The 15,224-nt window shown below is 37.8% G+C and overlaps 1 protein-coding gene across 2 annotated transcripts in view; it reads right to left on the bottom strand.

The window, feature by feature from the left end:
* MCTP1 (multiple C2 and transmembrane domain containing 1) overlaps positions 1–15,224 on the bottom strand; it is a 285,660-nt gene that overhangs the window by 82,292 nt on the left and 188,144 nt on the right. For both annotated transcript variants that reach the window (XM_050912970.1, XM_050912971.1), the window contains one exon: positions 13,359–13,478. In XM_050912970.1, coding sequence (XP_050768927.1) covers positions 13,359–13,478 — 120 coding nt within the window. The remainder of the gene's footprint in view (positions 1–13,358; positions 13,479–15,224) is intronic.

Genomic DNA, 15,224 nt, shown 5'->3' with positions numbered 1-15,224 from the left:
TGAGAACTCTTCAGGGTTTTGGGTTTACCTTGCGCTCTATAACTTGGGGGAGGGGAATATTTCGGGTTTTTAATAGAAGAAATGTGAGAAAGAGTGGGTGTCTGCAGAAAATAAAATAAATACCAGCCTCAGAGTACCACGGTGCAGTGGCATCAGCTGTCGAGGGGTTACCTACGAAAAACGCTGGCCGGTGATGCAGCAGAGAATTCATTACACTTGCTGACTGGCAAATGACAGGACTGCTCAAATCAGGAGATAAACCCAGGCGAGCTTTATTTCCATCCAGAAATCACAAACTCCCCGCTCAGCCTTTTGCCTTCTCATCAAACTGTGAACCCAGCGCTTGTGGCACAACGTTGAGAGAAACATACCAGCAGGAATGCTACTGATGTTTATAAAAACAACTGCTATGACTCTCAGTTCTAGTTTAATTTGTGTCTGTCTTTTCACATATACCTTTTTCTCTGCCTACGCCAGAACCCACAGTCATCTTTGGCTCACTAACTTTGGTCCGATCAAGTGGAGACACCCGATTTAAAACACTGCCAGCTACAGTTCTTAACTATCCTGCGCTGTGAGAAACAGTTGAATGATTTAATTAAAATAATTTAATTTAAATTAGGCGTATTAGACATTGTAAGTAAAGGAGCAGAAGGGTGAGCGCAGTGATCCGGAGGCAATGAAGCGTACTAACCAGAGATTCCCAGGTTCAGATCCCGGGGTCAGATACGCACTCCCTGCTCCCAGCTTCAGCTGGGAGTGTGCCTGGAGGTGGCTGCCTCTGCTTTTCGGAGAATGGAGGAGCAGGGCTGTGTGTCGGGGGGGATTAACTACATTGTCACTCACTAACGACAGCTGCCAGATGATTAGAAACCACATTAAGTTCTTAACTTTAACTTCGCTAATCAGCAAGATCAAACTCCTACAACTGGACTGGAATTTTTTCTATTAGGAAAAAAAAAAAAGAAAAAAGGGAAAAAATATGAAGAAAGTAGTTTGCACGTTTGCTACCTAATCAGAACGTAAGGCAGCGAACAAGCACACAGTTGTAAAAATGAACTTTGATGGAACAAAATACTTGACTGATTTGGACCAGCTTCAACAGCACCATTTGCAAGGGCTAAGTTTTCCTATGCATACAGGACAAAGGTTTTAAACAACTAATATTATTTCTTCCTATCAAATGCTGACAATCAACAATCAACCAACCAAAGGGAAATTTTATTTAAGCATTTTGACTTCACATTCTTCAAGAAAGCGGAACTTGAGAACAGCAAAGCTCTGCTACATTTACTGTGAGAAAGGAAAAAAGATAAACCTTGCAGAAAAAGATCTGAGTAGCCATTACCGTAACCATTCACTGGGTAGGTTGTTGCTCAAGGCAAAATACGTACATTCACTTTCGGGAAACGTGTAATTTTGTCACATTCTCCATATAGACAGAAACCTTACTTCTTCAATACTACTTTTAAAGCAAATTCAAAACAGACAGTTAATGGTAAGGCCATAATGAGTATATTTTTTTTAACCTATGACCCTGATAAGGCCGCTTTCGGAAATATAATGCTTACCCAACCCTTTCATGGCTTTAACAAATCCTTACTTCTGCCTCCTATTGCACACAATGTAGACTCCATTTGCACCCGTGCAGTACTAAATTACAGATGAAGTTACAGCCAATTTGTTTTCTCAAAAAAGCAGTGAGGCCTGCTATCCCTCGAGTAATAACAGCCTTGTCTTTCATTCAGAAGTAGAACCGGCATAATTTTCCTCGCAGAAACAAACGTTTCTTCCCGCGACAATAGAGCCGTTCTTGCCGCGCGGGATGGGACACGGCTCAGTTCGCAGGTGCTCAGGTGAGAGGCAGCAGGGCGTTCGACCCGGGCTGCGGTAGGTAACTCCAGCGTGCTCCAGCACCCGTTAGACGGGGCTGACGGAGCTCTCCGCTCCGAGCAAGCGAAGAAGTATGCTCCAGCGAATCAATAATTTAGAGAGACGTCTCTGGTTCACACTGACGGAATCAAGGTAGCTAATAAAAACCTGAAGCAGACTTGGAACAAAGCAAAAATGTCTTAAAAGGTTAAAAAACCACAACCCACACCCAAAGTGATTCCTGTATGTGAAAGGAATACTGACATAATAACGACCTACCAGTGGACTAAAGTTATTTTCCAGATGCTCTAGCTAATAGACTGTGATGAATAAATAACTTTTTAATGTGTTTCACTGGAGTTGCACTAGGGAATATTAATATCCAGTATTAAAAACACTATTCAGATTGATGTGAAGCTGTAATGCTATGAAGATAGTGACGTAATACACCAACAAAGCTCAAACAAGAGATTTCATTAGTTACCTCTTCTTTAAAATAAATCACTCCAACGTGTTTCCATGTTCACTTGCTACAATATTGTGATACTATTCCTAAAAGATGAAAATCAAGTACATTTCGGGAATAAGCATTAAGTGTTGTTAATGTGGCCTTATCCTGTTAATCATTATCTTGGGAAAATTATATTGTGTTTTATATACTAATACTACGACATTTTTATTAACTCAAAATCCCTCTGCTAACAGTGGTGCTTTAAGCAAGTAATAATTAAGATGGCAGCAAATATTAAAAATACCTACTTTTAAATTTTTCAGTCATGTTAAAGGGATACAGTATCTGCTGGTACCAGAGGTTCTTTAAGGGAAAACAGCAAAAAGAATACTGTATACCAAGCAAAAAATACTCATCCTTTATTTATTAAGGAAAACATGCTTAAATAATCATTAACAGTATCCCTTGCAGTACTGATCACTCATCTTCAAAGGAATTAGCTGATTTTAATTATTAAAAATACACTTCTCCTGGAAATTGAAGAATTTGTCATTGGAAAATAGAGTTTCAAATATGTACACCTGTGCCTTCTGGTCTGAGATAAGGAAGAGATTTTTCCTCTGCCTTATAAATGAGCACCAGAAAGAGACAGACCTCAGGAGAGACAGAGCGAGAACAGAAATATCATACAAGCTGACTTTATTAAGATGAGAATAGTCCAGAAAGGAGCATCTCAAGCTAAACAGACACCACACACTCGTATACTTAAAGACTGAGGATAAATATAAGGAAATAGCAAAAACCCATGCATTAGTTCTGCCAGAGCTACTATTAAAGTAGAGATTTACCTTCAGCTTAACGTGTTTACCCCTCAAGTTATGATTTAGAGGAGACGTTCTGAGTGCAGAGAATCACAGATATGCATTAATATTGGCTTTTTTTTTAATCATAGCTTTCCCAAGTACGCAGTGCCACTTCCTGTAGCAACGAATGCAAAATATGTATTCAGTATGTCAAAACAGAATTAATTTTATTCATTTTTGAGCACATTTCTCTGCTACCTTTTTATTTTTTTAATGGGGTTAGGAAGTGTCTGTCTCTGTTCATTAATGAGCAGTGTCTACTTAGGAAGGCCAGTCAATTAGAACTGGAATACAGGCACGTCTAATCACAGCTGCTATATGACTGTGGAGAGAAAATCATGTCTCCTATTCAGCCGGTGCTGCACACTAATTGCCCAAGAAGTTCCAATTGCATAATACCAGTTTTAACAGATAACTTTGCAGTGCTAACAATAGCTGTGAGACTGGTGGTCAATCTCAAATAAACAAGACTAAATTATGCCGGTTTTTTGCTTTTGCGAATCAGTGGGTTCTTCTTAGAGTACTTGTATCTCTGGAAAGCAGTTGGTATCTTGTAACTTCAGAGCTACAGTAATTCATGGAAATGTACAAACTCCAAAGATCTGCCATGCAGCTGCAAGTCTATTCAGTATCAGCTGCAGCCATTTGGCTGACACTTATTAATTTTTTTTTCCTCTTCAGTAACAATTCTTGTCACAATGTTAGTTATCTCCACTGGACAAGTGTTAATACTTATTCTGGAATAAATAAAATCTACCAGTGAAACCAAAATAAATTACGCTTTTAGATTATGTCTCCTTGTTTACTGCAAAGTAATAAACAGGTTTGGGGATATAAATACCTATTATTTTTCTTTTGAAAATTAAATAATCTAAAAAAAATCCCCCGCTGTTTCTATCAAACAAGTGGCTATGAGGTTTACAGGCTTTTTATTTCAAGGTCAACTGAAATTCTCCTTTCTTGCAGGAGGTAAATCACTTAAGCATGACACTTGGTAAAAATCTAACATTCCGCCCACACTCTGAGTGTTTCACGTACTAAAAAACTAACATCTAGACAACATTGTTTCTTGCATTAATGCTTAACTAAAAGGATCTTCAAGGCAGTTTTTACTCCTCTTTATATTGCTGTGACCCGTACAAAAAGTTACTGTGCAAGACAGGCCATTGCGAACACCCAATCTCTACCAATAACAGCGCTAAGGCTACGTGAGGATTTTCTTCACAATTTTGCAACCATCAGTTTGGCCTTTAATTAAGAAATTTAAGCAAACATTCTGCCTAAATAATAATCTGCTCGACGCAGCCTTGTCACCAAGATCTGCAGCGGCTGCCTCGGGCCAACACCCAGGAGGGAAGGGGGAAAAGCATGTGGAAAGGTAGTTCAGGGAAGCATCATTTTTCTGAAAGCACGGATTTAATCCTAGGTCTTCAGGTATGGAAAACACCCTGGGTGGAAACAATGTTTACCCTGACTAAACTATACAGCAAAGATTACGTTAATAATGTGCTGTATAACTCGTGCCTTATTTAGAAGAAAACCAAAAAATTCCACCACTTGTGAACTTCTTTAGTATTCTTCTGTAACATCGCACTTCAGTGGTTTGCCCCCTTGAAAAGAGGACGGTCTACTCGGTCCACAAAGAGACACATTATCCCAAGCAAAGGACAACTTCTAGCGCTGCTGCTTTTTCATACGCTGTCACAAGGAAGTTGCCCTAACTGCGAAAATAAGCAGCTTTCCTAGTTTAGTTGTAAATGCCCAGTTCCTTCACAGGACTTTCCTACACAAATCTTAATGGAGTTCCGGTGAAAGTAAAGCTTCTTGCATGGGAAGTCCACCTCACGCTGAGGAGGAAGGCAGGGGGGCCACAAGAAAGGGGACAGCAGAATGACACAGCCGTTTTTCACTTCAATTTCCCACTGTCCTGAGGGGAACAGACTAATCAATCATTCTCCCTGCCAGTTCTACTGGTTTTGGATATCATAATCACAAGCAGCATCGACACCCACCAATTTACTTCCAAGTGGGAAGCAAGCTTTCAAACTCTCTCTGGTCCAAATCAGCCATTTTTGGAATGGGAAGCATGCAGCATTTCTTTTGCCAAAAATGTAGGATAAAGCTGTGTGTGGCAGACAGTCTCTTTTTAGGAAGAAGGGACAAAACTTCCCGCGTAACTTTTGCAATGGTTACTTAGGGGTGTTTTGCTTTTGCTTTACTTACACCACCAATAAAGCAAATTACTGCTAGTCACATAGCATGTGTGGCACTAGTAGAAACAAAATAGGTTCTAAGCCTTTTTTATATTAATGGTCTGGATTTCACGTTCTGCAGTCAAAACTGAAATTATAAAATTGCACGTTCAACAATATAAGCAGGACAAATATTTTCATGATGCATATCTGAAACATTACGAAGGTACCCTAAGCGTTTTCACTCCAGTAAAATCCAGCATATTGAAAATTACTTGTTTTTTCTTAATTCTTCCACCCAGGCACAGATGCTTATATACCAGCTATATACCTACTAGCTATATACCTACTAAACAGGCGATTACTCTATAGGGATAAGCACAGTGAAGATTCCTTAAGGAGCATTAGGAAGAAACTGGTAGCTTCGTTTCTGAACAGGCTGTCCTTTCTAAGCCTTCGGCACATCAAATTTTCAAAAGCTTTGAAATATTGCATCTCTGTTTGATTTTCCTTACTTGGGCTTTTCTCACTAGCATGTGCCATACCTGGTTATTGCTTCTTTCTTTACTACACTGAAACTTTTTGCAAAACATTACATTATATTATATTAACTATTGAACGGCGCAGTAAAATCAGTGTGTCCCACAGTTCTTCCACTTCAAAGCAAACCATTATAATACCTACCACTGCTAAAATAAAAAGGAAGTAAAACACTCTTTGTAACATGATTTTATAACGTGTTCGTTCTCATATGACTCATAACTAAAAGCTGATGAAAAAGTAAGATATTTTATAATCCACCCATGTGCACTATTTAAGTAAGGAAAGTTTAAATGGCCAAGATTTCCTGCAACGACTGTGAAATAGCAACTCGGGGAACCCAATGATGACAGGGTACACAACTACTTTCTCTTTAGAACAGCATTACTAAATAATTATCCAAATTTAATATCAATGCTATCCGAATTTTTTCAAGTGCAAAGTTTTTTATTCAGGAGAGTTTTGTGCACTCAAGAGGAAAGTGCAAGTAAGAACACATGATGCAACGCATCCCCTCTCTGGACACATAGCCACGCTGGGTCCAATGCAACCGCTCAGCAACTCTTCCAGTAATACCAAGCAGGTGGGGCCACAGCAACACTGGGCAGCTGGGGATCGCCTTGTACACGACTTGCGTTATGGGAAACGTACTCCAGAGCAAGACTGCAACTCACGCAAATTGGCTGCCTAGATTTTTAGTCACATCACTGCCTTAAGAGAAAATCTAAGCTCGTTTTTAGAACTTTTTAGGCAACACTAAATACTGGACAGTAACTAAGAGTTTTTGTTAGTTTCTATAATTTTTGATCAATCACATTTTCGTTCATCAGACCTTCTGGTGTATGAAGCTACAACAGCATTCTAAAAGCTTTGATAATCAAATACTTCCAGTGCAAAGTTGTCAGCTTTCTAAGCAGGGAGAAAAGGAAAATAGGTGGGAAGAATGGTCTGGTAGTGAAGGGAAACGTCCAAGACTTGGGATACCAATGCTCTGTTCTGCTGTGTATTTCCTATTTGAGATATCATAAAATAAGGAAAGTATTTCCCCCACACTGCATACGTGTTTTTGAGATTGAACACTTTAAGATTACGAAGAACTCAATGGAATCTAAGTAAGTACCTGAAATAGATAGACAGGTAAAATAAACACCTAAGGGAGCAATTAAAGTGCCTAAAGGTAGAGCTGGTGCCATTTTAGGCACCCTGGGGTGGGTACCGCAGTCACCTGGATGGTGATGGCAGAAGTGACACAGAATCTAAGACACACATACGCCCTCCTGGAGCAGCAGCTGGGCAGCACACAGGATGCTCTAGATTACCGAAAACAGCAGCAAGTCTGCATTTAGGCAATAAATCACACTGGTAAACTGGTTTAGCAAGTACGCATTCACTCCGTGAAGGAAGTAAAATGAAAGTGATTTTTTAAAAACAAAATTAAATACTAAAAGAAATTTTTAAGTACATAAATATTGCCCAGTCTTCCCTTGTTGATTTGCAAACACACAATGTGTCGAACACAAGACATGGATTGATGACACCAAGTATTTCCACACCAGCATCATTCCTCAATTGCTCTAGTTAAGTACAGAGGGGTTTTTTAATCACTGCTGGTGCTGCGATGTTCTTTAGGTATGAATGGTTAATGGATCTCCATGGTCATATATACCAGTATCTGCTATATTTTTTTTCTTTCCTATTCCACTTTCTAAAACCTGGCACACAGTATACCTAAGTGTTGCAGAAATCTCAAATCCCACTGTATTTGTGCAGCAGTGTCACATTACTTCTGCTGGTCTATAGAACATCAGGAAAGGGGAAACAGGATCTACATCACTTTTCGCTTTGTCTGCTTTACTTCTGAAAAAAACCAAAAGCCCAACAGTCTGGTCTACTTCATTCTCTTTCCTGCTGGTGAAGATACAGCTGACAAAAAGCTGAAAGACTCTTGCATGTGTGCAACCTGCATCAGAAATGAATCTTGTACCTGGCCTTGCCACTGCCATGTCACTTTACCTCTGCAAATCTCTCTTTTGAGAACAGGCAGTTTTGACAGCAACAGGAATTTTTGGAAAGGCTTTTTTAGGATGTAAGAAGTTTTTGCAACTACCTTACCAGCTCTTCTTCCAATTTCAACTTCTAGACAACAGGTGGCAAAGACAATGTGACGTTCGACGTCACCCAGGTTTAGTAAAAAGTAATTTGAAGGTGTTTATATGTTATATCCAATGGCAAAATCTAGGAGCTCTTAAATGTATCTGCAAAATTCTCATTCTCCTACAATTACAGGGGGAAAAAAAGGAAAATATTTAATAACTAAAGCAAGTCCATTCCCACTCCTGATGGTACCATACCAAGTCTCTCCCAAAACATAATCTCTGTCCTTCAGCTTTGAGTGAAAGTTGCTTCTGAAATACACAGTAGTGACCATTTCCCTTTTTAATAGGGAAAAGCTAAGCAAGTTGACAAAATTACTGTCTCATTTCCTGCTAGGGACCAGCTCTTTTTTCTCCGGTTTCCTTCTTGGTTTCAATTAATTAGCATGACACCACCACAACTAAATGGTGTATGTGCAAGAGAACTATCACTTAATCAAAGGCTAGGGACACTATTATGTCATTTTCACACATGAATTGTGTAACATTAGAAGACAAAGCGAAGGTGAGTTAGACCTGACAAATGACTTGGATGCAGGGCGAGTCATTTTATCAATATTTCAAAGCCTAAGAAAGAGAAGTATTTTCTATGTGCAGGCACACACACGTATAGAAAGATTCAGAGGAGTAAGAACAGGAATAGGAGAACGTGTTCATAGAAAGCTTTAATTTGAGGACATACCGAAAAGTATGCGTGCGATCGGGTGAGGGTACTCTGCTTCCAAATGAGAAAGGAAACAAGTTTATTTTATGAGTAACAGTTAAATGTTCAAGCAGGCAATTAAAGTGCTTTACTGAGGCCATTTTGGGATACCAAACACTTTGAAGATTATATATTCCCTCGTATTTCATGTTCAATGTTCCTCTAAGTAAAATATGTGGTTCCCTTTAGTTACTCAGTTATGAATTGTACTTTAAAGGCAAGGGGACATTTTTGATAATGCACATCTTAAACTTTTCATTAAACTACCAAATTTAAATTCTACCTTTTTGTGCACTCTGACATTTTTGTCTGGCATTTTCATTAATTTTGCGACATACATAAATGTAGCTGAAATGTTAACTGATCAATACTTTGTCTCTCTCATGTAGCACTAGAGCGAAGCTCCCCAAGGACCACGCAGCAGTACAGAAATTAAATGTGTAAAATATCAAATGTTAATGTTAAACACAGCAGCACTTACTGTATAACGACTGAAAAGGCTAAAAGAATTCCAAATGGACAGATGGTAGCACAAATTATCTACAATCACATTTAAAGATTAAAGTTTGTCCCGTAAAATAATTCATTGACTCACGTTGAAGTGTGTCCTTTTACTGATAGCTCAGTTGTCCAATTATTTTTGTGCTCATTACAGTGAGAAATGACAGTATTGGAAAAAAAAGAGTGTACACTTTTTTCCCCCTACGTTGCACCCACTGACATCTGCAAGAACACAAATGTCTGGTCAAGAGGCTGATGGAAATTAGGCCCAATTTAGTAGACATTTCAGTGCCCACAGTAGATTAATCTAAAGAAAAACAATCCACTTTTGCGTATTCTAATAAAGTTCTTCTGCCTGAAACATACCATATTAATTACTGAATTAAAAAAAAATATAAAAATTAACTGCTAAATAATCCAAATGTCTGTTTTAAATACAGAGAATCATATGAATTTACAGCAAAGGCTCTGTCTACATTTTCTATTCTTTTCCATTGCATTTAGGTGCTTAAGAAACATAAACACAAGCACGTAACACATTCTTGATTAGCCTTTAAACATAATAGGGCTATATGTGATATAATAAAGCTGTTCTGGAACTGAAACATTAATTTAACATTGTTGCTATACACTTCCTTTATTTAACAGGAAATAAATATGAAAAAGCAGAAGAGAACATCAAATCTTCTGATGGTTCAAATCCAAAGTCATATTCTATTCAGATCAACCTATGTTTCATGAGCCATTTACAAATATCTTTGAATATCTGAAAAATAACAGCTAATAACACGTCATGGTTATATTAGCACAAAAATATAAAAAATTATGTCTGGGTAGCAATTATTCTTCTGCTGTAAATTACTGAGGCACAGAAAAACAAAATGGAGTCAAAACCTTAAGTCATTCAGACAAAATCCCCAGTGAAGGCGATAAGCTTATGTAGTTCAACAGAAATAGGTACAATATTGTTTAGTTGAGGAAATGCATAATCTAGAACACTGAAAACTTAACTTCTGGTTTTCTGTACTTCTAGGTACAGCATGGGCAAGACCAGTCATTGAGCTGGTTCCTTTGGACAGATTTGAGAAAGAACCATTCTAAACCTTTAATAAAGCATTTCCTTTCCTAAAATGTCCCAAATATTGTAAAGGTTTGAGACAGCTAAGTTCTGGAGTGTAATCAGCAAGCCCCTTCAATGAACACTTTTAGTCTTGACAACTAACACTGTGACTCTCCAAGGAGAATGACTTTAAAAAGAGCTTCAGCGAATACTTTAGTGTGCGAAGAGCATAAAGCAGATAACTGTAGCTTACTATAGGGTCACCATATTAATCAAAGCTTTCTGTGGGTTTCCAAGAGTAGTCCTCCTTTCCAGATCTCTCATTAATTACAACTAACTTACTACATTTCTGGAAACTGAGCTAGTCTCTCAGAATTTCTTCACCTGTGGTCTTCCATAACAGTGGCCTCATCAGAAAGTAAAGACATGGGGCGAGGTACAAGAAAAGGGTACCTGTAATTGTAACGCCAAGAACTTGTGGCAATGGGAGATCTGAAAAATCAACCCTCGCGTATGTAACTTGTGTGAAACGGCTGTAAATCTGTATCAGGATGTTATCCATCAAGGTACGTCTCCAAATCCAACAGGAAGGAAGAAACGGTCAGTTTAAAAGTTTACTTCTCGTACATTATTTATTAGTCTGCCTACAGAGCTGGAAACTCCAGAATGGCCTATTTCTCATCTCCTTTCTGGCACTGACATTTCACTGTGACATTCTCCAACCTCTGGGAGACAACTTCAAGAGGAGATACGATTTGTATAATAGTGAAGAGATGAAAATGATACATCTAAGCACAGCTTTTTTATAGAATCTATTCAATTCCAGCGTAACCCTAGTGCAAGCATAATTCAGCATTACACGTGCAAGTGAACGACTCTCAAGATTTTTCAAGGACCTATGATAGCTATGAAACTCCAGAAACCATCTAAACCCAAAGCTTACAATCACGATAGAAGTTCATGTAGGTTTGACTTGGCTAACAAAAACTTATCAGTGTTTTGCCCAACAGAGGGATGATTTGATCCTTGGATAGAATAACATCAGGTTGAAAACCACAGGATGCACTTTGGATGCAGAGCACGAACGCACCTGTGAAGTCACAGCACTGATGCAGACATAATGTATCCATAACTACCACAACCACCACACAGCAAAACAAAAACTAAGAGGAAACTAAGAAAAGCAGGCTTTTGCGATATACATATAAATATATATATGAATATATACATAAATAAAATCAGGAACACTTTTCTACTGCAATACACTATAACTACAATAATGACGTATACTCACTACAGACCCCCCGCTCAAATTCTGTGCTTTATGTATTTCCAACTATTTACTATGACACTGAATTTCTTCTATGATCGGAAAAAATTACAATTTCACAGCAACACAACTTCTTCCATGGCCACAGCAGCGCACCATGAGAAAGAAATAATTTCATTTGCCCCAAAGAATAGGATGTCTTTCCATTTCCCTTCTTCCACTGGCGACAGGTGGGTGTTTCACATCCGTATTAAAATCAGACTTGGACAGATGAGTATTTACTAATTGGACCAGCAATAGCAACATGAACATTTGAGTTTTACATAGAAACACGCATTTTCCTGTGAAATTTTCATCATTTTAAACTGAAGTAATAATAGATCATCTTTCTAAATTAAACAGTAGCAAGTATATTTAGATTTTTGCACATAGCGTAGTTACTACAGACGTCAGTAAAAGTATAAAAACCCTGAGAGTTTGAACAACACACGCATCTCCCGTACTCTTGATGAACATTGCAACCGAGGACTGACAGCCTGCTGCCGTCCTTTGACAGGCTACAGGGGGGTTTAACAAGTCACTTAGTACAAACTGAGCCCTGCTGGAAAAAACTTCCTGCAAAACAGCATGATTTAGTGACACACCACAATACCCCATTTTACGGCTCCAGTGCAGCCAGCTCCAACGCCTGGTTTGATGTCTCCAAATTTGAGGCACCTGAGCTTTAGGCACCCAAGCTAGGAGTACTGTCAGCAGACTCCCTCTATAATTATTCAAAGAAAGACTGAAAACATTCCCTGTTCATATTCATGGTGGAGAAGCTCGTAACTTCAGTATTTCAGCCAACTTAATAAATTTAGATGTTCCAGAAAGTGTGTCCATGCATACATTTTTAGTCCTGGTGGGACTCCCTCAGGCGAAAAACAAACAGGGACTCTGGTCTTGTTTGTAGTTCATATGATTTTGAAAATAAAAAGATATTCATCTGGGAAACACAATGTAATCTACAATTATGCTTGGAATTTTCAAAATTTAACAGGGCAATAAAGGTTAATATTAATGAAGCTAATGTTTATAGAGAAATAGCAGTTTCATTTAAATCACTAAAAATGAATTCACTAAAAACTCAACTATGACCAGAGCTTGATGTCTAAAAGATACTAGTTTGTTTGCATTCATGATTTTAAAGTTGGTTTTATTTTGGTTTGTTGGTTTTTTTTTTTAACCAAGAACACTAAATCTTAGTAAGGCAGCAACTCTTTGGCTCCAGAGCTTTGTAGTTCTGAAAAAGTTACAGGCATAACATATATTGATATGTGGAGGACAAAATAACACTAATTTTATATTCATGATACGTAAAAGCATTCATGAAATCTTCAAAACAAGTTTTAGAGTAAATATGCAATATACAAGGGGGCCAAACAAAGTTTAACAGAAGTAATGTGTGAGAAGGTCAAGCTAGATCCATAGTTCACTGACTGTATTTTGAGTTGTATCACTCACTTATGTTATTTGTACAACTATAAATTAAAAGAAAAAAAACCTTTCTATCTTGTTTGTGTGACATTTTAAACTTAACTACTTTTTTAAAAAAAAGTGAATAAACATCATTTGCGGTACCTTCATAATGCAAAGTTTTAAATAAAAAAATTCAGACACCACCCCCCCCCCCCCCCCATCAACAGCGTATTATCTCTCAGTCTAGAACACAAATACACCAGGGCGATTAACAATAATATAAAGAAGATCATACCAAAAAAGCAGCGAGACTTCTTGGGGGAGAATCCCAGTCAAAGCAACTGCTAATGTAGCAGGCGGCACTGATGAGCACCATGACACAACGCTTCATCCGAATAAAGTTTCTTAACAGTAGCTGTTAAAAAGATGAAAGAATGAAAATGTTTCAAAACCCCAAAAGCTTCAGAAGAGGCTCATGCTTACAATACAGTCATTCTTAATTTCAGTGAAGACTGAGAAAATAACATGTTAAGCTCTCTAGCTCACAAGTTGAGAAAGTTTAAAATTTGAGAGACTTGGAAAAGAGAATTTGTTAGTTGTGTCAATTGGTATTTGTTGAAATCAGTTCTAAATGGTACACGAATTGTTGTTCAAATTTAAAAAGCCACTTACAAAATTCCACAAATGATTTTGTTATTAAGATTTCAGAGTTTTATTAAGTAGGTAAGGCTTTCCCCATTCCCAAATACTTAAGAAATTTCGGCCTTTCTTAACAAAAAGATGCTGTAGGACACTAAACTGAAATGATGCAAAATTACTGCTCTAATCTAATTAAGATCACCTGCACCCTTTAGATCCAATTTTTCCTTCATTTGTAACAAATTTGTCTGCTGTGATGTATTTTGACCACGTTTTTAAGGATTTATCAAAGTAACGGCATACATTCAATCTATATAGAGATGAGACATAACAGCGCTAGGTTTTAATTCAGGAGAACCCTTAAATCCTCTAACATGGCAATACACTTGACCAAAAAAAAGTGAACAAACCAGTGACTGATTTAATTTGTGTATTGAGTAGCATGGAAAATGCCAGGTAGGTAAAACACATTCACTCTTGGAAAATGCGGATGTTTTAAAATGCAACCCCATCAGTCAGACAGAAAGATTCCATTTTTTTCCTGCCCTAAGTAGTATTGTAGTGGGGTATCCCATGCAAGCTAATTTAAAACAAAACCAACCCAGAGTGGGTATTTAAAGTTTACTCCTCCTGCCATCTGCAAAAAGCACAATGCCATTTTCTGTTATGAAAGTGGGGAGAAGAATGAATCTTGAATAAAAGGCCTTGCTGTTTCTTTGCTGGAATAGTAGTGCAAAATGCAGCTTTAGTAACTGCATTACTCACAACAGTAAAGAAAGAAATATTTTGCCTCTTGAAATCTTTTTAAATGAAATACATCATACAACTGATACAAAATTCATCCAGCAGATAATTTAAATTATTCTCAACTCTATAAGCTTTCAGCAAAATAAAAAACAGTTTTGAGACCTTTGCCTTTTCACTGCAAACAACAAATACCTTGTTCCCACAGTCCAACCAAAAGCCCAGTTCTCTCCATATAAAATACATCATTTGTGGAACATGAAAAACTGAATCAAAGGTAGTTCAAGTGGAGAAAAAGATAAGACGTGTGTTTAAATATTTTTTACCAAAACATTAAAACTGTGAGTGGCAAAAATATCCAGGGGGGGGAAAAAAAAAAGAGTCCAGACGTTTCCCACCCACAGGACTCTCAAAGGTAATAGAGAGTTTTAGTCTGCTTTCACCTTTGATTCAAACCTCATTCAACTAACTTATTCAAAATTTGGCTAAAAGAATGCTGAAAGACTCTCTGCCCTGCAACAAATGGAGATCTTTCGGGTCAAGGTTAACAGCAAAAATTTATGCAAGACTTAGTTTACATGCACCTGTGCTATAATCTGATATGTGTGGAACCTCATGGTTTCAACTGTGTTCTTATTCACGTATTTCATGGAAATTAAGCTGCAATTTATAGAGGAGACACAATAAACCCATGTATTTTGTTTCTGCCTTTTCCGACCTATCATATTCTTTTGTAAACAGGTAATGAAAATGTTATTCTTTACCCTCAGCAGTACGA

The sequence above is a fragment of the Gymnogyps californianus genome, chromosome Z (assembly GCF_018139145.2).
Source record: "Gymnogyps californianus isolate 813 chromosome Z, ASM1813914v2, whole genome shotgun sequence".
Taxonomy (NCBI): Eukaryota; Metazoa; Chordata; class Aves; order Accipitriformes; family Cathartidae; genus Gymnogyps; species Gymnogyps californianus.
This window is presented reverse-complemented; position numbering and strand designations above follow the sequence as displayed.